This window comes from Podarcis raffonei, chromosome 4 (assembly GCF_027172205.1).
Source record: "Podarcis raffonei isolate rPodRaf1 chromosome 4, rPodRaf1.pri, whole genome shotgun sequence".
NCBI classification, from domain to species: Eukaryota; Metazoa; Chordata; class Lepidosauria; order Squamata; family Lacertidae; genus Podarcis; species Podarcis raffonei.
This window is the reverse complement of record NC_070605.1, coordinates 58,992,468-59,017,087: the sequence shown is the minus strand read 5'-3', so window position 1 is coordinate 59,017,087 and position 24,620 is coordinate 58,992,468. Positions and strand designations below refer to the sequence as shown.

The window sequence follows — 24,620 nt, the reverse complement described above, 5'->3', positions numbered from 1 at the left end:
CCCCCCCTTTTCTTTTTCTTTTATATTACAATCAAAGGCATAAATATGAAGTAAGGGTTATTAGAGAAATTTCATGCCTACTCAAGCATCAAATAATCAGCACTGTCCACTAATGAATTAATAGTGCTGCTGAACTGGAGTTCCTGGTCTTCAACCCTTTTTGTTCATTCCACAGTTCATTAGATGCAATTAGCATATATGCAGCACTCCAGAATATTCCTTTTGAGAGAACTGGTTGAACTTGTGCAACTGGGAAAGAGAATATTCTTGACTAGAGATGCCCACCCAGAGTGATGCAATTTACCAAGGGACAGAGCAGGAGAAGGCAGTCGTGGGTTTTCATAAGACTCAGAACAGCTTCTTTTCTTGCTGGGGTTGCACCTGGGAATACAATTCCAGAACTGGCAGGAACTGGCACAATTTGTGACAATTCCACCCAGGATAAAGCGCTGGCAGGAGCTCTGGGAGTGGAAGATGCTGTGTGAGCATTCAGCCCTCTTGGGACAAGCTCTGGGGGTATAATACTGCTTGGTACAGGAACGGAGGGTTAGCACCTTGAAATCCCATTGATTTCAATAAGAGAGTTAAGCACATCATTGTGGCCTGATTCTATGCATGTTTCCTCAAAAGTATCATCTGAACTCAAGGGGACTTGAGCAAACATGTGTACGTAAGATGGTATCCTGACAAATGTTTAACTTTGGCTGGATCATATCCAATCAGCACAAATTTGTCCTCCTAGTGGTGCAACAAGAAACTGCTACCACTTTTGCAAGGGTAAGCAGGGTCCGGTATGGTTTTGAACTGGATGGAGGACCACGTGTTGATATTATAGCATTTCAGGGGGTTGGACTAGATGAACCTCAGGATCCCTTCCAACTACACAATGCTATGATTTTAAGATCTCAGGAATGCAGAACAATATTTCAAGCCTACATTGATGTCAGCACGTGTTCTGTTATTCCTTGGGGCATGCACCTGCCATGGAGTGTTAGAAATGGAATGTATTAAGATACATGAAGCACAGAATGCTCCATAAGTCCAGCCAGCCTCCTGCTCCTAAGGGGCAACGTTGCATTTGCTGACCTTCCAGTCATCATATACGAGGAGTGTTCTTTGCTCCACCTTTGACACTGATTGTGTATTGGCTCAGACTTGCCTTGCCATATTTCTTCTACCAGAGAGCTATCTCAGTCCCCTGGGCTATTGTTTACCTTCCAACATTTTGCTCCTTTTTCCCTTTGACTGCAATTTTATGCTTGCTGTGTATGTTAATAAACCTTATTTTTTATTTTTATGATTCTATTTTTCAGTTTTTCAAATTAACAATAATAATAATCAAATATGATTGCATACATAGTTGTTTAGACTTCCCTCCTCCCCTCCCTTGGTTCCCTATATGAGCATTTGCAAAGCTGCATCTCTTCCTTAACTCCTTTTGTTTATTACTCTTTATACTTCTTCCAAAGCCACCTTTTAACTGCTAGATTTTAAATTAATCCTGCTAATGTATTTAACTGTTTACATTTAAATAATAATAATCCACATATCCACAATAACCCCCCATTCTTTGTTGAAAGTTCTTTCTTCTTTATTTCTTCATCTTCCCGTGAGTTTTGCCATTTCTGCATAGTCCATTAACTTTACTTGCCATTCTTCCTTTGTTGGGACAGTACCTTATTTCTTGGTTAACCTGCAAGTTCTGAACTGGGGCAAAGGGGTGGGTGGGGATCCTGACTAATCTTATTTTACACCGCACTAATGCTTTCATCATCTTGTCCAGTAACTAAGGGAATCCACTACATGGACTACATAGGCTTCACACCACTGTAAAACTGTGATCCTAACACACAGAGGTAGTCCAGCAGGATGCCATGGTCAACACCATCCAAAGCTGCTGAGAGGTCCAGGAGAAGCAACAAGGTTGCACTCTCTGGTTTCCTTCTAAAAAAGCTTGTACATCCAGGCAAAAAAGTCCAATTCAGATCATCTGCATCTGAACACCCACCCTCTCAATTATCTTGCCCCCCACCAAGGGTGTATTGGTGACTGAGTGGAAGTTGGCACAAATCTCTGTTTTCATGATGGTTTTTTCTCCCCTGGAATGGCCACACCTACATCCTCACACAACAGGCACCAACCCATAATGTGCTTTCACCACACCTTAGATCTACCCAGTCAAGCAGATAGGAGGCCACACAGCTGCAAAGGTCCACAACGCCAGGCACCAGTAACTTAAATCAAACTCAAAATCAGATAGGATGGCATATCAGACCCTTCAACAGACACTATCAGGGCCAGCCCTCAAATCCACATGGAGACAGGTGGTTTCATCCTCGAGGTCCCTTGCAAAATCATCACAGTGGGCTTCCATTAGCTTTGCATTAGTTTCATCCCCCGCCCCCCGCCCCCGGCAACTCATCCACCTTAAACCAATTCCCCTCCTTGCTTTGCTCTGTACCTTTCACACTGTGTAGGTTAACTTCCAGTCAAGGAGCAAAAAAGATAGGCTGAAACTTTAAAAATTGGTGCTCGTGCTTGCCTTTCTCCTCTTCCGCCCCCTTCCCTTTTTCTTTATGTGTCATGTGTTTTAGACTGTAAACCTGATGCTAGGGACTGTCTTACTACTGAGCTTCAGGGTGGAAGAGCACTTTTAAGAAAGCACTTATGTGCTTTGAGACTGTATTATGTCTGAATGTGTGAAGCATAGCTGGGGGACTAGGGTTCAAATCCCCACTCAGCCATGAAGCTCACTGGGTGACCTTGGGACAGTTACTGACTCTCAGCCTAACCTCACAGGGTTGTTGTGAAGATTACATTAGGAGGAACAGAACTATGAGGTCCTTGGAGAAAAAGGTGGTATAAAAATACAAGTATGGAAACTTAGCAAAACACAAGTTTAGAAATCTTAATCAGAAAGTGCACACAGTGGAACCTTGGGTTGCGAACGTGATCCTTGCGGGAGGCATGTTCGCAACCTGCAGCATTCGCAACCCGCAGAGCACGTGCAGGTCGCGATTTGGTCTTCTGCGCATGTGCAAAGCGTGATTTAGCACTTCTGCACATGCACGAGTGTCAAAACCTGGAAGTAACCCATTCTGGTACTTCTGGGTTCAGCACAGTGCACAACCCGAAATCGCGTAACCTGAAGCATCTGTAACCCGAGGTACCACTGTATCTAGTCATGATAAGAAAGTTTTAACATTTAATATTAGTGTTCTGTTGGGTGTCCATGGTAAAGCCTTGCGTTTCTGAAAGTCAGGAATGAAAAAGAAAGAAAACAGAAGATATGACCTATTTTAGACTCTGCCTCAGATGCATCCCAGGAATAATGCCATGCTTTTTAACTGTTGTACTGATTATGGCTTTCCATATGTACAAAAGAAGTCTGTGATACTGTGATCGACAAGGTCTTTGGCTTTACTACGAAGTCTCTTCTTCACATCCTTTATCCAGGTTCTCTGCACTCTGATGTCAAAACAAGCTTCCGCCAGTCAAGAAGGGCAGCCAGCCATCTGGAAAGCTAATGACTCCAATCTCCACTCTGCTAGCTTTCAATATTGTTGGCAGAGAATCAGAACTCCAGTTATCCTTCTGTTCTATAGATTTTTTAAAATGCTTTTAAAAGAGGATTTCAGAACACCGTACAAAAGATTCTCAGAATGAAAATCACATTCAAGTCTGGTATCTATTACACATGTGTTAATTTTGGCTGTCTTTAGTTGCATTTTCCTCTACTTGTTTGCATTGCTCGTTTAAGAAGGCCTTCTTGTCTCTCCTTGCAATTCTTTGGAAATCTGCATTCAATTTCCTGTATCTTTCACTATCTCCCTCGCATTTTGCTTGCCTTCTCTCCCCCGCTATTTGTAAGGCCTCATTGGACAGCCACTTTGCTTTCTTGCATTTCCTTTTCATTGGGATGATTTTCGTTGCTGCCTCCTGTACAATGTTACGAGCCTCCATCCATAGTTCTTCAGGCACTCTGTCCACCAAATCTAAATCCTTAAACCTGTTCCTCACTTCCACTGTGTATTCATAAGGGATTTGACTTAGATTGTATCTTACCGGCCCAGTGGTTTTTCCTACTTTCTTCAGTTTAAGCTTGAATTTTGCTATAAGAAGCTGATGATCTGAGCCACAGTCAGCTCCAGGTCTTGTTTAAACGTCTTCTTAAACGAGCAATGCAAACAAATAGAGGAAAACAACAGAATAGGAAGAACCAGAGATCTGTTCAAGAAAATTGGAGATATGAAAGGAACATTTCGTACAAAGATTACCATAATAAAGGACAAAAGTGGTAAGGACCTAACAGAAGCAGAAGACATCAAGAAGAGGTGGCAAGAATACACAGAGGAATTATACCAGAAAGATATGGATGTCTCGTGCACCCCAGGTAGTGTGGTTGCTGACCTTGAGCCAGACATCCTGGAAAGTGAAGTCAAATGGGCCTTAGAAAGCACTGCAAATAACAAGGCCAGTGGAAGTGATGGTATTCCAGCTGAACTATTTAGAATTTTAAAAGATGATGCTGTTAAGGTGCTACACTCAATATGCCAGCAAATTTGGAAAACTCAGCAGTGGCCAGAAGATTGGAGAATATCAGTCTACATCCCAATCCCAAAGAAGGGCAGTGCCAAAGAATGTTCCAACTACCGCACAATTGCACTCATTTATGGTTATGCTTAAAATTCTACAAGGAAGGCTCAAACAGTATGTGGATCGAGAACTCCCAGAAGTGCAAGCTGGATTTAGAAGAGGCAGAGGAACCAGAGACCAAATTGCAAACATGCGCTGGATTATGGAGAAAGCTAGAGAGTTCCAGAAAGACATCTACTTCTGCTTCATTGACTATGCAAAAGCCTTTGACTGTGTCGACCACAGCAAACTATGGCAAGTTCTTAAAGAAATGGGAGTGCCTGATCACCTCATCTGTCTCCTGAGAAATCTCTATGTGGGACAAGAAGCTACAGTTAGAACTGGATATGGAACAACTGATTGGTTCAAAATTGGGAAAGGAGTACGACAAGGCTGTATTTTATCTCCCTGCTTATTTAATTTATATGCAGAATACATCATGCGAAAGGCTGGGCTGGATGAATCCCAAGCTGGAATTAAGATTGCCGGAAGAAATATCAACAACCTCAGATATGCAGATGACACAACCTTGATGGCAGAAAGTGAGGAGGAATTAAAGAACCTTTTAATGAGGGTGAAAGAGGAGAGCGCAAAATATGGTCTGAAGCTCAACATCAAAAAAACGAAGATCATGGCCACTGGTCCCATCACCTCCTGGCAAATAGAAGGGGAAGAAATGGAGGCAGTGAGAGATTTTACTTTCTTGGGCTCCATGATCACTGCAGATGGTGACAGCAGCCACGAAATTAAAAGACGCCTGCTTCTTGGGAGAAGGGCAATGACAGGCCTAGATAGCATCTTGAGAAGTAGAGACGTCACCTTGCCAACAAAGGTCCGTATAGTTAAAGCCATGGTTTTCCCAGTAGTGATGTATGGAAGTGAGAGCTGGACCATAAAGAAGGCTGATCGCCGAAGAATTGATGCTTTTGAATTATGGTGCTGGAGAAGACTCTTGAGAGTCCCATGGACTGCAAGAAGATCAAACGCATCCATTCTTAAGGAAATCAGCCCTGAGTGCTCACTGGAAGGACAGATCGTGAAGCTGAGGCTCCAGTACTTTGGCCACCTCATGAGAAGAGAAGACTCCCTGGAGAAGACACTGATGCTGGGAAAGATGGAGGGCACAAGGAGAAGGGGGCGACAGAGGACGAGATGGTTGGATAGTGTTTTCGAGGTTACCAGCATGAGTTTGACCAAACTGCGGGAGGTAGTGGAGGACAGAGGTGCCTGGCATTCTCTGGTCCATGGGGCCATGAAGAGTCGGACACGACTAAACGACTAAACAACAACAAAAGTTGCATTTTATTCCTCCTTCCCTCCATGGATCTCAGGATGGCATACATGATGCACAACCGATTTTATCCTCACAACCACCATGTAAGGTAGGTGAGGCTGAAAGACAATAGCTGACCCAAAGTCACCCAGTGAGCTTCAGGGCTTAGCAAGTATTTGACCCAGATCCTAGTCTAATACTCTGACCACTACACCACACTGCCGCCTTCACATTTGCATAAGCACTTTCCTCCACTGCAGCAAAAGATTATCCTCATGTGCCGCATGCTGCTTAAGCATGGCCAAGATTAATGGTGGAAGCCCCCCATGAAGACATTTGGGGCAAGAGTAGCACCATAGGGGCCATTAAACCCTGAGTGTGCAGCTGTGTTACAGCTCCTGAACTGGCCTCTCTTCCTCCCCAGCATCAACTCCAACACACAAAAATCCTTGAGAATTCTCTGACTTGTGCACTTCAGCTGTTTTCTCCCTCTTCCTGTGTCTTGGCTTGTACATGGGAGCAAGCAGCTGAGACTCATGATAAGGGGGAAACTGTACCAAAGCATCTGTTTGGAAGGGCTATAGTTCTTTGACACCTCCAGGCAGGGCCAGGAAAATTCACTGTCTGCAATCCTGATGACTTCTTTGACCAGCAAACAGCTCCACACAATCCAAAGACCACCAGCCGCCAGTGTTCCTGTGCCACTGCTCCCATGGAGGGGAGAGCTCTTTGAGGAGTCTCCGGGGTGAGTTAGGGGGCAGACCCATTCAAACACTGCTGACCCTTGTTCAGTTTAAAGTGTGATCCCAGAGCCTGCAGTTGTGAATGACCCAGTATACATCAGCAGCTGAGACAAGGGAGGTTGTATGAATGCAAGTTGTCTTCTGTATTTTCGGTTCGTATCCAGCTTACCGTTGCTTTAGTACAAGCCAGTGCAAGGAGGAAGGTTAATAACAGGAAGATTTAAAGGAACTATTGGAAACTCAAGGCAGTAGAGATATAAGATGATCAGAGTCCCCCCGAACTTGAAGCATGGGAAGTCCCAATAAAAATTTATAATTTGGCAGAATATTCGAACTATATGATATGTATTTGTATAATTTGGAATATTTAATTTGATTGGATTGGATTGGATTGTTAAAATGGAAAATTTAATAAAAAATATTCTTTTTTTATTGCAAGGATTCCCACTAGCACAATGGGAATCCCCCCTCCCCATGTACCCCACACCATTCCCAAATCTGCTCTGGAGGGTTGGGAAAACCCCAGGGCATATTTAGAGGACACACAAGGGGAGGAGAGGGGGAGAAGTTTCTCTTGACTAAGGAAAATCCTTGCACTGACAGAACTTTGGCCGGAATGCAAGCCTTGGTTATTTTTAGCATGTGGTTTTCTAAGCTAAGGTTGGAGGCAACCTTCATTTTTTTGAGAATCTCATCAGAGAATAATTAACAACCAAGGCTGGTCATAGAGATGCACAAACCATTTCAAATTCTGCTTGCCATGCAGCTTCTATAACATCCACATATAACAATGTTGCTCATTTAGCAACTACTATGAAGTGATACAATCAAAATGTATACTGTTATACAAAAAAACCCCCACCGCAAAGATAAATTCTGTGTACGTAAATTGCACAGGCAGCATTTGAAGGACGTATAACAAGCAAAAATGTAGAAACAAGTCCTTCTAAAACATCCAAAATTGAGACGAACTCAGTGACAACATCACAGTGATGGTGCTGACGGTACAAAGTTCCCTGTCTAACACTGTTGCAGAATTTGAAACTATTATTAACTGATACAGTTAAAATATAAACCGGTATACATAAATACAAGTGTAAATGTTGCAAACATAGCTACACAGGTAGCATTATTGAGGGAGGGGTGGGCTCAGTGACATACTATTGTCCTCATACTCTTGGGCTCTTAACACCTTTCCATGGTTAACTTGCTCTGAAATGATGTTGTTGGCATCTACAGTTGTTCCAGCTCTATGGTTCTTTGGTTCTATGTATTTAACAACTGTCAATATATTACGTGAACTCAGACATTCATTTTACACCTGTCTCCTGATTGACAGAGGGTATATTCTTGCTTTGCTTCACCACAGTCACTTTGCCAATTTTGAATGAGCATTTGAACCCATAAAAGGGGGGAAATGCAGAGCTGCTTTTTATGATAGGTAGAATAAAGCTGATTCTGCCAGTTCTCATCAAGTTGCTTATCTATTTGTGGCATTTACTAGCAGTTTGAGCTTGGCCTTACTTCTCACTATGCAAAAGAACTTTGAACACACTTAAAAGTAAATCATCACATCATAATAAATCTTGCAAAGGAAAAGGGTTATCAATATCTCATTGATGTTGCAAACGATGGCCTTCGAAAGATAAGGAGATCATGCTTTAAAGATAGACGAGTCTCTGAAAAGCTGATCCGATTCAAAGGACTGATATTCTGACAGATGTCAGGAAGAGACTCTGAATCTCAGGGTCGTGGGTTTGAGCCCCATTTTGGGCTAAAGATTCCTGCATTGCAGGGGGTTGGACTAGATGACCCTCGTGGTCCCTTCCAACCCTATGATCCTGTGCTAATAAGAATAGTTGGTGTGGGCGCTCCTCAACCTGCACACCAATTATATACCATTGATATATAATTTTATGGAGTAATACCATAAAATTATATGTCAGTGGAAAGATAATTCAATAAAGATTGTAATGCAACAAGGTTTGTTCAATTATCTGTATTCTATCAAAAGATATAGCCAAATAACCAGAAATAGGAGTGTTAAGAGAGCCAAGCATCTTGTTTTGGCTATGATGACTCATAACACCACTTTTTTCTTTTCTTTTTAGTAATACCATAAAATTATATATCATTGTAAAGATAATTTAAAGAAAAATGTAATGCAATAACTTTTATGAAGAATTTTTTATTACAACATAAACAAGGAAGGCATTTGTCAAGTGTGTTATTAATAATAATAATAAAGTGGTGTTATGAGCCATCAGACCTCAGAAATCCACTTTCTCCAAAAGCTTTCCACAATTTTGGCCACTAGTGTACATGAGCGGGAAGAGGCTGGGCTGATCTCGCCAGTTTGGGGACTTCGCCCTCTTCCTTTCCCGAGAAGAGCCTGAGAGACCCGCTGTCTGGCCAAGAAAAGCAGCGCCCCGCCCCCTCTCCCTCCCCTTGGGCACCAACCTTCTGCCCTGATTGGCGGCGCCGGCGAGGGGGCGGGGCGTCATAGAGGGAGACCCAGCTGGGAAGTTCCCAGGGCTGCCGCCGTGGCCGCTTTGCCCGAGTGGAGAAGCCCGGCGCGAGCGCGGCGCTGACAGGACGAGAGGCGCGCGAGGAGGCTGGCGGCGCCCGGAGCTGCGAAGGGCACAGCAGCAGCAGCAGCAGCAGCCATGAGCCTCGACTGCGACGTGGTGGTGGTCGGCGCGGGCATCTCAGGTGGGTGAGCTTCCCCGCTCTTTGCCCGCCCGGGTGACCCTTGTGAGGAAACCGGCCTGGCGGTGCTGCGGGAGGCGAGGGCGGGGAAAGGGTCGCGCCCTCAGTCACGGGAGCCCGTTTGGGCGGCTGAGCGCGTTGGGGACAGTGGTGGCCCCGCCGGGAAAGGCGTCCGGGGTGCGGCGAGTTCGGCCGAGCTCGTGAGAGGAACTTGGTGGCGGAGGCTCCGGAGGCGCCTGGCCCCCGGCGGACAGGACCTCTGGCCCCGCCCCCTGTCAAGTCTGCCCAGGGCCACCCGAGGCTCGGCGGTGGCTGCCTGTCGCGGACGGAGCCGGCTTCTGCTCGGGGTCAGAAGGCTGGTCACGCCGCGCCCCACTCCCTTGGGGCTCGGGGTCCGGAGGAGCCACAGGGGTTTTGTCAGGCAGTTTGGCGACTGCACCGCGAGATGGAAGTTCTTGCGAGCCGAGAGAGTACAAGTGCTAGGGAAGACTTTCTCACGATGAGATGCTGTGATCCATTGTGTGTATGCGTTTAAAAGCCTTCACTGACGGATAACGAAAGCAATACATTGAGCCGCCCCTTTAAAACACATACACACAAATTACCAAAACTGTTGACTTGCAGCGTTGCTCCCAGGAAAGCTGCTGGCACCTGTTGAGTTCCTCTTCTGTTTCTTTTCCTACCTGAGGCAGACACTTGCATTCTGATATGGAATACGTGTATCTCAGCCAAGGGGGTTGGCATTTTTTGTGCAATCCTACATGTGCCTACTCTCAGAAGTACGTCCCACTGAGTTCGGCAGTACAGTTGTAGTTGATTGGCAGATCTTGTGTAACACACACACACACACACACACACACACACACACACACACACAAGACTAGACTCCGTGCATTAAGGAAACTGACAGGAAAATGCACTGGAAAGTGTGAGGTAGCACTTGTTTTGACACAGCCATTGAACAAATCAGAATCAATGCTCTTTAAATAGCTGGTATCATCTAATTCCCATGCAAACAAGTCTGGGTGGATGCTCAGTTAACAGGTTGCTTGAAAGCACAGTGCTTACCCCTGTTGCACAATATGTGCTCCCCAACTACTGTCTGTTACATTAAAATTAATTCCCTTGGACACTTCAAACACAGGGCGTCTTTTTTTGAGAATCACTTGTGTGCTAGAAATATAACAATGGAAGAACTATAACCCGCTTACTTGCCTTATAACAAAGAGACATGCTCCCTGCAGGCGCTAAGAGTTCTGTCCTGTTTAACAAGCCTGCACTTGCAGAAATATAATCCAGCTCTTGTATTTTCAAGGATGTTCAAAAATGAATGTTGTCCCAAAGTGAACGCCCATGCCATTCAAACCCTATGTGGTGTTTTATGTTTTTATTGTTTATTTGAGCAGACTGTTCAGCACCCTGAGCGCTTTTACAGAATGTCAGCATGGGCGTTTTCAAAGCAAATAATATACATATACATAGGAGGAGGAGCCTTTGCTACAGCCTGGAATTGTAAAATTAAGATGACAAAATACATCTATAGGAAAGTAGTATATAAACAGAATAAGGAAGGCCATGAGTCTGTGTACAAATACCAGGAAGTATGCCCTACTGAATTTCAGTACAACTTACTTCAGAGGTTGCATGCACAATTAGGCTACACTCTTGCACACACTTGCCTCAGGAGTAAGTGCCTCTTGAATTTTGGAGGGAGGGGCTGCTTTTGAGGAAGTCCTCCTAGCACAGGGGTGCAAAGCTTCCTTTATTTAGCTGTTTCACTGTCAGACTTTTATTTATTCTTCATTTTTTTCTTCCAGTGCTTCAGATTAGAAAAGAAAGGATGTGTTAGCTAAGGGAGCAAACACACATAGTGCCAGCCTTGTTCCTGTTTTTCAGTAGCAGTTGGCTGTATCATATTGCTTTCTTGGATGCTTGCCACAGCGAGAGCATGTGGAAAACCTTTGATTGACCTCTCTCCAAGCCTCTATCTCAGGAAGCTACCAAAAATCAGACAGAGCCCTTCAGACTGAGAGCAGCATTATTATTCTAAATTAAAGGACAGAGGTCTCTTATTAAATAACAGTGGGAGTGGTGCTTATTTGTAGCTAGAACATGGCTGCTGAATTTGTTTTCAGGGCCCAGATCTCATGTGGAGTAAGAATAAAGATGGTGTCTCTAAGCACCCTAAGAAGGTACAGAGTGCTTTCCACATAGTCCCAATGAATAGCTACAGCCAGCCCCAAAACAACAGGTTTTAAGGCTGTAGGGTTTATAGAGCATAACTTTGAACAATCTGGAGTCACATTCCACTTCATCTGAGATATTAAGCATGCAAATCTTACAGATGGTAATAGACAACCACACTTAAATGAACATAAAAGGGGGCCTGTTAGATCAGGCCAGTGGCCCATCTAAGTCCATTATCCTGTTCTCAAATTGGCCAGCCAGATGCCCATGGGAAGCCCGCAAGTAGGACCTGAGTGCAGCAGTACCCTCCCCAGCTGTTATTCCCAGCAACTTGTATTCCGAGGCAGCGGAGGTACATAGCCATTGTGGCTAGTAGCTTTATCCTCCATGAATCTGTCTAATCCTCTTCTAAAGAGAGTGTAGTGGTACCTTGGGTTAAGTACAGTGGTATCTCGGGTTAAGTACTTAATTCGTTCCGGGGGTCCGTTCTTAACCTGAAACTGTTCTTAACCTGAAGCACCACTTTAGCTAATGGGGCCTCCTACTGCCACCACGCTGCCAGAGCACAATTTCTGTTCTCATCCTGAAGCAAAGTTCTTAACCCGAGGTACTGTTTCTGGGTTAGCGGAGTCTGTAACCTGAAGCGTATGTAACCTGAGGTACCACTGTATAAGTGCTTGGCTTATTATTTGATTATTGGCTTCCTCCCCCGCATGGTGCTTGCCAATTCCCGCGCCCCCCACCCAATCTAGTCAAGTGAAGTTCCACACCTACATCAGCAATGTCACACCCACTCATCTGGATAGAATAAGGCAGGATGTGCAAACAAAAAGTACAATATCACACCCTGTTGATGTTGGTATCTTACAGCAGCAGAGCAATGATTTATTAGAAGTCACCTGTTTTGAAGCAGGGTGAGGTCCAAGTTCCATGTTATAATGGGAGATCTGTTGCTTTGTTAAATGCAGCTGGGGGAGCAGGGAGTGCTAGTTTGATCAGGAAGTGGTGCCGGGGATGGGGGCATTTAACCCTTTTCCAGTTTAAATATCGCTCCAGTTTAAATATTGTGGGGGTGGGGTGGGGGAGAAATATAAGTCCCTTATTTTCATGTCTGAATTTTTATTCAAGACAGACCAAACGCCATGTGTATGTGATATAGATTGGAAGAACAGTTCAGGGGCAAGGGTTAAATACCTCAAGCCCTATCTATTTATCCCCAATCAGATTAGTACCTTCACTCTTCCATGAAAAAAAAAAGCTTGGGAATCAGCTAATCATGGATCTTTCAGCCTAGCCTGTAGTTTGGCCTTGGGATAAGAATTCAGTCTTCTTTGTCATTTATGTCCCATAATTTCATTATTACTCTATGCTGTATTTTTATGGCAGCAATTATAAGTTCAGTGAACTGATGAAGGTCTTGAGATGCACAGTACAAAAGATGGCCCCAGCCATGAAGACTTGCAATCTAACATCTCAGTCCCTAAGCACATTTCACATGACCCTCCCCATGAACTTGGAGATGAGTATTTCAAATCACTTTTGAACATTCATCCATCAGAAGGGAGTTCCAGATGTTTTAGGGGCCAGGACCAAAAAAGCTTTGTCTTAATTGTCCTTTCCACTACATGGGGTGCAGAGCAATCTCACCCACTCCCTCCAGCATCCCCATACATATCCCATTAAGAGAACCAGTTGAGGTGCTTAATTAATAAGAGTAAGAGTACAACCCCCCTTCTCTCCAGGCATTACATATTTCTGAGAGTTCTTATCTGCCTGCTGTACATTTTATTCATGTATTTTGTGTGCTAGTTTGTGTTGGTGAAAGGGAAAATAAATTCATATAGAAAGGAGAATTCCCTGGATGCCAAGATCCAAATTTGGGGGCAGTACCCTTGGGTGAGAGAACCAAAAAAAGTTTGAAAATCACAAAATGTGTAAAACCTATGCATGCTAATTAGGGTTTTTTTAAAACAACAACAACAACAACAACACAAGGAATCCCCATAAAAATATACAAACAAAACCAAAAAATTACCAGGGATAAGCACCAGGAAATAGGTGCTGCCTATTTATTTATTAAAATACATACATTTATATTTTGCTTTTTGAAAATGAAGTGTTTTGGCCACTCATATCCCTATTACTGTTAACCCTTACAGCAAAGTTGGCTATTGTTAGTAACTCTATATTACAGATGGGGGAGGTGAACTAAGAGTGAAGATGTGTGGCTTGCCTAAGACCAATTCATGACTGAGGTGAAATCTGAACTAGGTACTTCTGACCTCATAACATTGGCCACTAATCACAGATCTTAATAAAATGCATTAACTGGGAACTTGTATTGATCTCTGATGGGTTATTGGATGATGGTATTCCTATCATTCATGTATCCCAACTTGAGTTGAGTGGTGGTATTGATTATTTCCACAGTACAAATAAAATGGAGGTGAATACTGGGAAATGTTTCAATAATTTTTCCTAGTTCTGATCCTGCAGCATCAGCTTGAGTCAATGTTATATACCAGATCAAAGTACAGAGGAAGTTAATACAGGCCACTTCCCTGAATAATATCGGAGAAGAAGGATCTGAATGCATTTGTGGGCTGCTTTAATCATGGCCAGGATTCTGTGATCTTGTATTTGTTCTAGGGGTTATAATGGAAGTATGTAAACAACATCAAAAAGAACCCTGCAGTCAGGTATATCTCTAAGTAAATTTAAGACATAGGAAACTAAGCTATGTTCATAATTAGCATCATCTCATTTAGTACAGAGGACTCTGAATATAGTAGTAAGTGGTTTGTTGCTTGGAACATCAAAAACATGTTGCCAAGAAAAGTGGCTTCTCAAATTTGCTGGTAGCAGTGGGAAATGAAAGTGCTTCCTATCATATTTATCTATCAAACATGACCAAGTAGTTGAAAAGAAAAAAACTGAATCCTATTCCATTTCATAGAATTGCTCATCCAGCTAAATCATAATTTTAACTAGTTTTCAAATATATGAAAACAGAAAATATAGGTGTGCTTTGTGAATTCTGCAATGGCAGCATCTGCAAATATCATATACGCTTTGCCGACAGGAAAAATACTCTTGGGTAGAAAATACAGACTATAGTTCCAAACATTTGCTCTAAGCTTGGGAGCAAGCATAGCCATGTCCTTCTTTGACACATGGGAGGGTGGTGGAGGGAGAGAAAGAGAGGAAGGAAGGAAGGAAGGGAGGGAGGGAGGGAGGGAGGGGAAGAAGCTTCATTTTCTTCCTCATGGAGGTAAGGGAAAGTGACCTAGTTTAGGAACAGAACATACCCCTTATACACTAGCTAGCTCTCATGCATTGCTATGTTTGACTGAAATTTCCCACAATATCAAAGTCATCTTGATAGAATACCAACAACTTTATTTACTATGCAATTACTTCTGTGTGGTAAACATTCTGCCTATGGTCTTTGGGCTATCCACAGTGTCTGTTCATCCTCATGACTGGTTTATCCCTGGGAATTACCGTATTTTTCGCTCTATAGGACGCACTTTTTCCCCTCCAAAAATTAAGGGGGAATGTGTGTGCGTCCTATAGAGCAAATGCAGGCTGCGCCGCTAAGCCCAAAGGCAGAACAGGGAGATGGAGCGCTGTGGAGCGCTCCATCTCGCTGTTCTAGCTTGGGGATGGCTGCGCAGCAAAGCCTCTCCAGGACAGCGGGATGAAGGCACCCCGCTGCCCTGGAGAGGGTAGCAAGGCTGTTCCCAAGCCAGAACAGCGAGATGGAGGGCTCCATCTCGCTCTTCTAGCTTGGGGATGGCTGTGCGCAAAGGAAGGCTGTTCCCAAGCCAGAACAGCGAGACAAAGGGCTCCGTCTCGCTCTTCTAGCTTGGGGATGGCTGCACGCAAAGGCTTCAGGGATCTTTGAGGCTGGGGGGGGAAGCAGCGCTTCTCCCCACCGCCAGCCCCACAAGCTCGGGTGAATGCACCTTGAACGCACCTTGTTTCAGAGGGGGAGAACAAGAAAAAAAATTTTCCCCTGTTCTCCCCCTCCTATGGTCTGGTGCGTCCTATGGTCTGGTATAATCCTAAAAAGAAAGGGATTTTGACTATTGGTGGCTACCTAAAGATGTATTGGAAAAACAAGTCTAGGCCATGCATTTCAGTAAGCTGCTCTAACAAAATACCATTAAAACACAACTGCATATTGGAAAAGGGAAGAATGGGCAGGAAAGTTTATCCCTGGGGGGATTTTCGAAGTATTATCTGGCCCATATTGGCAGCTCCACATTTTACTTGGCACAGAGATTCCTGTTTGACTAATGAGAGCTGAAGTTAAGATGGGCCATTGCCAGATTTCATTTCTCAGTTGTGTGTAGGAATAATTAGATTCCCCATCGAGGAAGCAGCGAAAGTAAATCATGGCAAAAGTGCATCATTATGGTGGAGCTCTAATGTAATAAAGATACATCGATAATTAGCCTTATTTACCACTAACTGATGTGGACAGTGAATAAGAAAGGAGAAATGTTGGGAAATAAATGCACAAATAAAATGCAAAGACAAGACCATAAAGGGATTTTCTGTGCTTACTGTTCAGCGTTAACTAGCAAGGTGACTGCTCTAATAGGCCAATAACTTTTTTTTAATGCACCAGGATAACCATAATCTCATGGAGGATGCTTGTGTTATCATTCTAGCATAAAGCTCATATTCGTGACTTATTTCTTTAGCTGTTCATTACTTTAGCAGTTTTAAAAAAATCTTGCTTAATTAGTAAAGAACTGCAGAGGAAAATCATATAAACCACCTTCCTCCTTTCTTAGAAGTAGCCATTGATTTTATTTATTTAACAAAATTTATATGCTGCTCGATTGCAGGGAGGCGGAGGCGGCTCGGCAGGTGGAAGGGAGCATGTGCATGCATGCTCCAACAGCCCTGACACATGGAGGGGCCAGGCACCCTACCCCTCCTTCCCTCTCCACAGGCCCAGGGTCAGGGCATGCTCAGCATCCCTAAGCTGACCACGAGGAGAAGGAGGCACTGCTGGCACCCCAGCCCCTAAGGCCCGACCAGGTGCAGCTTGCCTCCCCATGGCTCTGAGCCTCCTGCCCACTTGCACGGGGGAAGCCCCAGCAGCCCACACAGTCCTTGGTGGGTTAATCCTCCCCCCCCCCCAAAGCTGGTGGAGAGGAGTGCTACAGGATGTTTCAATGTATATTATACACTCCTTTGGGTTAGTATCCCATGCACATCATATATGAATAAGTGTTTTGACTTCCTTCTTGTCGACTTGCACCTTGCTACATCTCTACAGGCTTTGACATAAATAAATACATTTAGAACAATTTCTAGCTGAGAGATACCTGCACATATTAAATAGTTATTGTGAGGAGTATTGCAACAACAGCCCAAGTTTCACATGTTTGGATCTGTTGAGTTGGTTCCGGTAGGAAGCCTTGCAAATGGAATGCAGTTAACTAACAGTTTACACATGTTTTTTAAAAGTAATGCTAAGATAAAGCCCTCAGTCTACAGCTTGTTTACACAAGAGAAGTCAATTTAATGTGAATGGGGTTGCTACAGACCATATTCTGGTCTGCAGCCAAATGGATAGTTTCTACTTAGCACTCACGGTTCTTCACACACTTAGGATTTGTTGGTGATGAGAACAAGCAGCTCTTGTAGAATTTTGCTGATGTTTTGTTTTGACTTTTAGCTAAATTTGGGGGCAGCTGGGAAGAACTGGCTTGTAATCTTTAGCCTGACATTAGTTTATTTTCCTTTTTATCATACTGGATCGTAGCACAAATTGTATATATCGCTGTGCATCTGTGTTTGGATGCAATGAGATTGGGGGCTTTTTCTAAAAGTAGGTCAGTTCTGGTGCTGAATGTGGCAGTTGCAGTTTAGTGTCTTTGAATGCACTGTAGAATCAAACTGGGATGCAGGCCCCCCCTTTTTTGTAGCACCTCCAAGCTTGAGTTGAGTTGCTATGGAAACGCCTGGGCAAACTGTTCAAGTGGCTATGACTTATTTGCCCTGACCAAATAATAAGCAGACTCTACTTTGCTAGGAGCTTGCGAATAAGTCAAATTTGTGATAGTAATGTTTTGTTGTGACTTTTGGGTGGAAAGGCTTAATTTCTTCAGAAAATGCCAAGGTCTATAATAAATTGTAATGGCATGAAGGTTTTTGAAACTAGGACTACGTTTGGAAGACATGAGGGATGCAGCTGAGTACTGTTCACCAGTGCTGGTGAAAGAAAGAAAGAAAGAAAGAAAGAAAGAAAGAAAGAAAGAAAGAAAAAGAAATCCCATCATTCCTCCTGAAGTTACCCAGGGTGGCAAACACACAATTAAAGCATCTAAAATTCCAACACAGTTGCAGACTTGGAACTATCTGTGCTTAAAAGTCATGATGAAAGAAGAAGGGGTTGTATTCAGTGCAGTGCAAATCCAATGTTCTTGCCACTGTGCCACACTGAACTTCCTGCTGCCTTCCCTTCCTTCCCCCTCTTGATAAGGTAAAGGTAAAGGTACCCCTGCCCGTACGGGCCAGTCGTGTCCGACTCTGGGGTTGCACGCCCATCTCGCTTAAGAGGCCGGGGGCCAGCGCTGTTCGAAGACACTTCCGGGTCACGTGGCCAGCGTGACAAGCTGCATCTGGCGAGCCAGCGCAGCACACGGAAATGCCGTTTACCTTCCCACTAGTAAGCGGTCCCTATTTATCTACTTGCACCCGGGGGTGCTTTCGAACTGCTAGGTTGGCAGGTGCTGGGACTGAGCAAGGGGAGTGCACCCCGCCGCGGGGATTCGAACCGCCAATCTGATGATCAGCAAGTCCTAGGCGCTGAAGTTTTACCCACAGTGCCACCCGTGTCCCTCCCCCTCTTGGTAGTCTACAGCAATGTGCAACATTGGGAAGCCAGGAGAGCAATGCAACCCTAGCTGCACAGCCCCACTGGCCACTACTGGGAGGGGTAATGGTAAAATCCACCTCTCTCTGTAGCCAAACTCTATATGGTTGTGAGCTGTCGTGTAGTCAGCACAGAGATAGTCACCTGCTGTGTCCAGCTGCATTGGAATACTTGGAACTGCAAAAGAGAAACACTGTGGCAGGCAAATGAATTTGGAAACAGAAAAACAGCTGGCAGGGAAAGGATAAAGCCCCATCCACCTCTCTTCCTGATCATCCACTCCTGAAGCTGCTTTTTGATTTTAAAGAAACATTACATGCACCTGTTTCTCATGTGTAGCTTGCTCCCCTCCCCATCATAGTTGGAGTCTTTGTTCTCCATAGAAAAGGCAAAGTAGTGTCTTACTACTTGGAGTCTCCAAGAACTAGTGAGATTCTGGAACAGAGGAAAATAAGTGGCATAAAGATAAAATTCCAAAATTGCTTGCTCTGTTTTCCTGTTTAGAACTCTGGGTTGTTGTAAGACTGCACTGTGTCACGTGAGCCTGAGGTCCTTTCCAGGCTTGTGATGCTAAGCCTTGAGTCTAGACATATGGGGCTCCAAAGGGCTTTTCCTTCCTGCCTCTGTGCTAGTTGATAGTATAGAGAGCCAATTGCTGGATTACATATAAGACTGGCAGTACACCTATTTCCTTCCTCAGATTGTTGGGAGCGCTGAGATGCTTTGTGTAATTCCTCCTCACTCATAGTATATTCCTAGCCAATATATGGCTAGTTAACACTTTGCTTATCCAGCCATTTTTGTATTCGAGAAGGTTTTTGTATTTTGAGGGGTTCTTTGTGTTACTTAGCTCCATCCTCATGCAGTTATACATTTAAAAGGGGGGGGGGAATTAAACCCAATTTGAGGGTTTGCACATTGCCCAAAGGGAGAATATGCACCATAAAAGAGGGGAATAGGGCAGAAATTTGCATTAAATGTGCATTTGCCAATTTTTATGTGTAGGTACAAATTTAGAAATAATTGTTAGAATTTAAATTTAACTGCAGGCAAAACAATTTATTTCACTTTGAGATTACCCCAAAATAGTTCATTTAATTTGTTTCTCACCTCCTGATCAAATGAACTGTTCAATAATTTTGCCCTGCATCATTAGGTCAACCATCTTCAGCTCATAGCCCACAACTGCAGTGTCTGTTTCTTACAAGGTGGCCAGGGGATGGTGGTCTTTTTGGTTTTTTTTTTCCTTTTTCTTAATCTAAACCCCAAAAGGCCAGCTGGGAGCTCAGCAGCAGGTGTTCCCAAACCACAAATGACCTGGCAATTAGAAAATAACCCTGCAGGATTATGCACCCTCCTGGGTTCATAGGTGGCAGCCTTTTCTTTTTCCATGTTTTCTGGAAATGAAATTGAGGGTACATCATTCTGCCAGGTTGATTCCAATTTTCCAGGGACAATCCAGATTGCTTCCCTTTGGGCATCTTGCAGCACAGTCCTAGAATACCTGCTCTGTAACAAACTCCATTGACTTCAGTGGGACATAACTATGACTGCTGTCTTATATACACTTACTATTTAGGACTAAGTTTAAGTAAATTCAATGGGACTTACTTCTGAGCAGACGTGTGTGTGTGTGTGTGTGTGTGTTTATATCTATCTATCTATCTATCTATCTATCTATCATCTATCTATCTAAATATATCTAAGTGGTTTCAATAAAAACATTAACATTCAGCATTTCATAAAAATCCTAAAAACCAGATTAAAACAATATACCAACTGAATGCTACTGTATGTCACAAATCAAACTGAGTAGTGTATAAAATGGAAAATAAAAATTAACTGAGTCCAGGAAAGTTTGGGTAAACATAAAGGATTCTAAGATATGTTTAAAGGTCATTACTGTCTCCACCTCACAGAGTTGTTCTGTTTGCACTTGTTCAATGAACTTCCCCTCCCCTCCTACTCCCCCTTCACTCCATGCACCCCATTCCCCAAATCTCTACTGGGGTTTCCCTGACCCTCTGGAGAAGATGCAGGAGGCTTGAGAGGGCAGGGAGAAGAGGAGGTCCTTGCATGAAAGGAGCAGCTTTGTTGGAGACAACCCAGTACTTTTTAATGGTAGAGGAAATAAAATAAAATACTGTTTTGTCTTTGTTTTAGGTCTGTCGGCAGCTAAGTTGTTGTCTGAATCTGGAGTTAATGTTGTGGTTTTAGAGGCTCGTGACAGAGTTGGAGGACGGACTTTCACAATTAGGGTAAGAAACAAGTAGCCAATAACCATATTTTATGTAAATGTAGCATATGACATTCTTGAAAGAGGATGCCAATTCTGCAAAAGGTTCTGCTTAATCACAAAGTTATGTAGAACACATAACTGTGGTTCTAAGTTTGCATGTGTGAATTAGGCCTAATTCTGAGGTGGAGCTTTGTTTGCTGCTATGAAACATAAGCACTTCCTGGTTCTTCCAGTGTGGAACATCCAGTAGGTTCTGTTATTCCTGCATTTTTTCCTCTTTTGACAGAACAAGCAAGTAAACTATGTAGATGTTGGTGGAGCCTACGTGGGACCTACCCAGAACCGAATTCTGCGACTGGCTAAAGAACTTGGCATAGAAACATACAAAGTAAACGTAAAGGAGAGAGTTATCCTGCATACAAATGTAAGAATTACATTTCTACATCTCCTTTTGGCAGCAGTGTGCACAGGAAAACATTTGATGCATTGTAATATGAAGGACATATATCTCTTTTCTGTTTGTTTATTGACAGTTGAGTGGAAATGTTTCTTATGCATTCTTTTTCTAATACAGTGGTACCTCGGGTTAAGAACTTAATTCGTTCCGGAGGTCCGTTCTTAACCTGAAACTGTTCTTCACCTGAGGTGCCACTTTAGCTGATGGGGCCTCCCGCTGCCACCGCACCGCTGCCACGCGATTTCTGTTCTCATCCTGAAGCAATGTTCTTAACCCAAGGTACTATTTCTGGGTTAGCAGAGTCTGTAACCTGAAGCGTCTGTAACCCGAGGTACCACTGTAATAAATTCCCTACTGCATATGGATGATCCATGAAGCACTGCTGAGTGAAGGCAATTGATCAGGACTTTATAGATTCAGGAACCTGAAGATTTGCAGAACAATTTTTTTATTGCCCTCCAACAAAAAAACCCCAAACTCCAAAACACTCATAAGAACATAAGACAAACTTGCTGTATCCTGCTAGTGGCCCATGTAGTCCAGTATCCTGTTCTCACAGTAGCCAACCAGATGGCAATGGGAAGCCTGCAAGTAGGATCCAAGTGCAAGAGCACTTTCCCCTCTTGTGCCTTCCAACAACAAGCATTCAGAAGCAGAATGCCTCCAACCATGGAGGCAGGGCATAGCCATCCTGACTAGCAGCCACTGGTAGCCTTTACTTCTATAAAACCTCCAGGCATAGGCAAACTTGGCCCTCCAGATGTTTTGAGACTACAACTCCCATCATCCCTGGCCACTGGTCCTGTTAGCTAGGGATGATGGGAGTTGTAGTCCCAAAACATCTGGAGGGCCGAATTTGCCGATGCCTGGTTTAATCCTCTTTCAAAGCCATCTAAGTTGTCCCCTATTACTGCCTCCTGCTGTTGCTCTGTGTAAAGAAATACTTCCTTTTGTCTGTTCTGAATCCTCCAACATCCAGCTTCTTTGGACAGCCACAGATTTTAGTGCTATGAGTTCTCGTGTTTCCAACAAAACAAAAATGTCCCATCTTGGTTTCAGAAATTAAAGAGAATGCTTATCAGTGGAATTGCTTTCTGTGGAGGAACTGTCTCTTCATTCCATAAAACAACACAATCTTTAAAAAAAATAATTGAATAATTAAATGACAATTACTAATAGCAGCATAAATCCAGGTTCTCGCTCCTCCAAACATCCACTGAAATAAAAGGGTTGTAACTAGTCACCTAAAACTAGGAGGGGTTTGGGTTGGGAGAAAGAGTGTGCCAGTTTAATTCTTGTTGCCTTATATACACATTGTATTATTGAAAATCAATAACTGGATAGAGAAGAACCGAACAAAACTCTGCACTTGCATGTCTATGCATCCTTTGCTGTGAGTGTGTTCAACAGGACACAGTGGGACTTAACATCTGAATAAACATGCATAAGTTTCCATAGTTACAAGGTGTGTTCTCCCCACCCCCCAATACACCGTAGACAAAAACAAGTTTTTGGAAGCTCAAATGTCATTTAAAAATAATAAAGCAATAGAGTGTGATAGCCAAAATTGTATGCAATAAAAAATAACTTCTGTCATGCCACCTTGGTTACGTTACATGCTGTTCCCAACCTTCAGACCATAATTCCAGTCACTGGTTTAAGCACAAGTTCACTGTTGAGTTTTAAATCTGAATGCAGAGCACTTAGAAGATACAGCAAAATGTTTACTTCTAACTGTTGAAGAGAAATTGCTTTCTTGATTGATGATGTTTTCCCCCTCCCTCTTGAGTTATATGGGAATGATCATGTTCCTCTATTCCCAGAAGGTGTGTATCTTGTGATTATGAGCTAAGAAAGGGTTGAGGACGTTTCCTACTTGACTGTGATAACTGGACAAGTTTTCTCATGTTTCTGTAAATCCAACTGGATTATCTGCTGAGTTACTTTGGATAAAAATTTGCATTAGAGCACTGCCACTCACATTTATCTCCCTGCCACTCTGAGCAGCAACACAGGATTAAGTGCCCAAAAGTCTTCTGCAGTTTTCTTATTTGGTTTCCTTACGCTATGTTTATTTAGCTACAACAGTAGTTTTGGTGCCTATTCAAACACTGCGTTTCACATCCATGCAATAGGGGAGCAGAGATCTAGAAGGGAGTTCAGTGTTGCAGCATCTGCCTTGCATGCAGAAGGTTCCAGGTTTAATCTTCGGAATCTGCAGGTAGAGCTGGGAATTCTCCCTGCCTGTAATCCTAGAGAGATGCTACTGTTATGTAGTGAGTTGAATAGGATCCAAACTGCAGCAGTCTGATTGGTCCTAGAACAATAGGATCCAAAATGCAGCAGTCTGATTGGTCCTAGAACAATAGGATTCAGAATGCAGCAGTCTGATTGGTCCTAGAACAATGCAGCAGTATGATTCGTCGGCAGGAGCCACCCAATCCAGCTCCAGATAGAAGTGAATCCACAACCTGATTGGCCTACAGGAGAAGTCCGGAATTAGCCAATCACGTGCAGCCCATTGTGTAAATAATGTATATAAAGCAGACACTTTGAGGGGACTTCCATTCCTCCTCACCACTATGAGCTGAATAAAGAGCATGAAATCACTTTGCGACTCTGAGTATATTTCAGCTACTAACCTGTGAGGATAGTACAGAGCTAAATAGAGCAATAGTCAGACTCTGTATAAGGCAGCTCCTTATGTACCTTATCAGATCCATCCTCCTGAGACCAGTGTTATAGAGACCCTGCTGTCAGGAGGGTGACTTTGTGGCTCTGTCTCACCACAGTGGTTTTTATGGCATCCAGGGAAACATGGGACATGGAATTAATGGGCAATGCCCTAATTTGTGCATGCTAGCCTGCTTCTCTACTGAAGTTTAGCAATTGGCAGGATGGGTGGGGCAGGTCTCTGTAGTATAAGACAGCAACTCTATTTGCTTAGGAGATGAAGTTTTCAATTTTGGGTGTCTGTCCTAAAGACCAAACTGAGCACAGTTTGCAAAAGCAGAACGGTGAGAACAGCTGGAGGAAGAGAAGAAGAAAAAACTCTGTAGGAGATTTTGTTTCTGCAATACCTAGAGGTCAGAATACTCATCCCATAGTAATCATTAACCTTTATTTCTGAGGCAGTTGGACAATGAACTTGAGCTTTGTTTATTGCATTTATTATGTGTTCTTTGATTTCAGTTTGTTGGGGTGGATAAATGGGGTTGTTAGCTGTTGCTTTTTGAATATTTGAAACGTCCTGCTAACCTGTGCAGATGAATTATATAGAGCACACTTTTAAATGTTGCTTTTTAGAGCCATTTCAAGAGCAGTTTCAATCTGATGAGCTACATGGCATGAATGTAAAAGGTTTTACTCAAACATGCATGCAAATCAGGACGAAGCTTTTTCTTGCCATAGCCTCAGCCCAGATTTTGCAATGCATTTTGCTGACATTCTGGACACACACACCCATATAACAACTTGGG

General features: G+C 43.4%; 1 protein-coding gene across 1 annotated transcript in view; it reads left to right on the top strand.

Moving 5' to 3' along the window:
- The first annotated feature begins 9,167 nt into the window (after positions 1 to 9,167).
- LOC128413076 (amine oxidase [flavin-containing] A-like) overlaps positions 9,168 to 24,620 on the top strand; it is a 31,147-nt gene continuing 15,694 nt past the window's right edge. Inside the window, exons 1-3 of the mRNA XM_053386876.1 lie at positions 9,168 to 9,363; positions 20,609 to 20,703; positions 20,971 to 21,108. Of these exons, the coding sequence (XP_053242851.1) occupies positions 9,318 to 9,363; positions 20,609 to 20,703; positions 20,971 to 21,108 (279 nt within the window). The 5' untranslated portion in view covers positions 9,168 to 9,317. The remainder of the gene's footprint in view (positions 9,364 to 20,608; positions 20,704 to 20,970; positions 21,109 to 24,620) is intronic.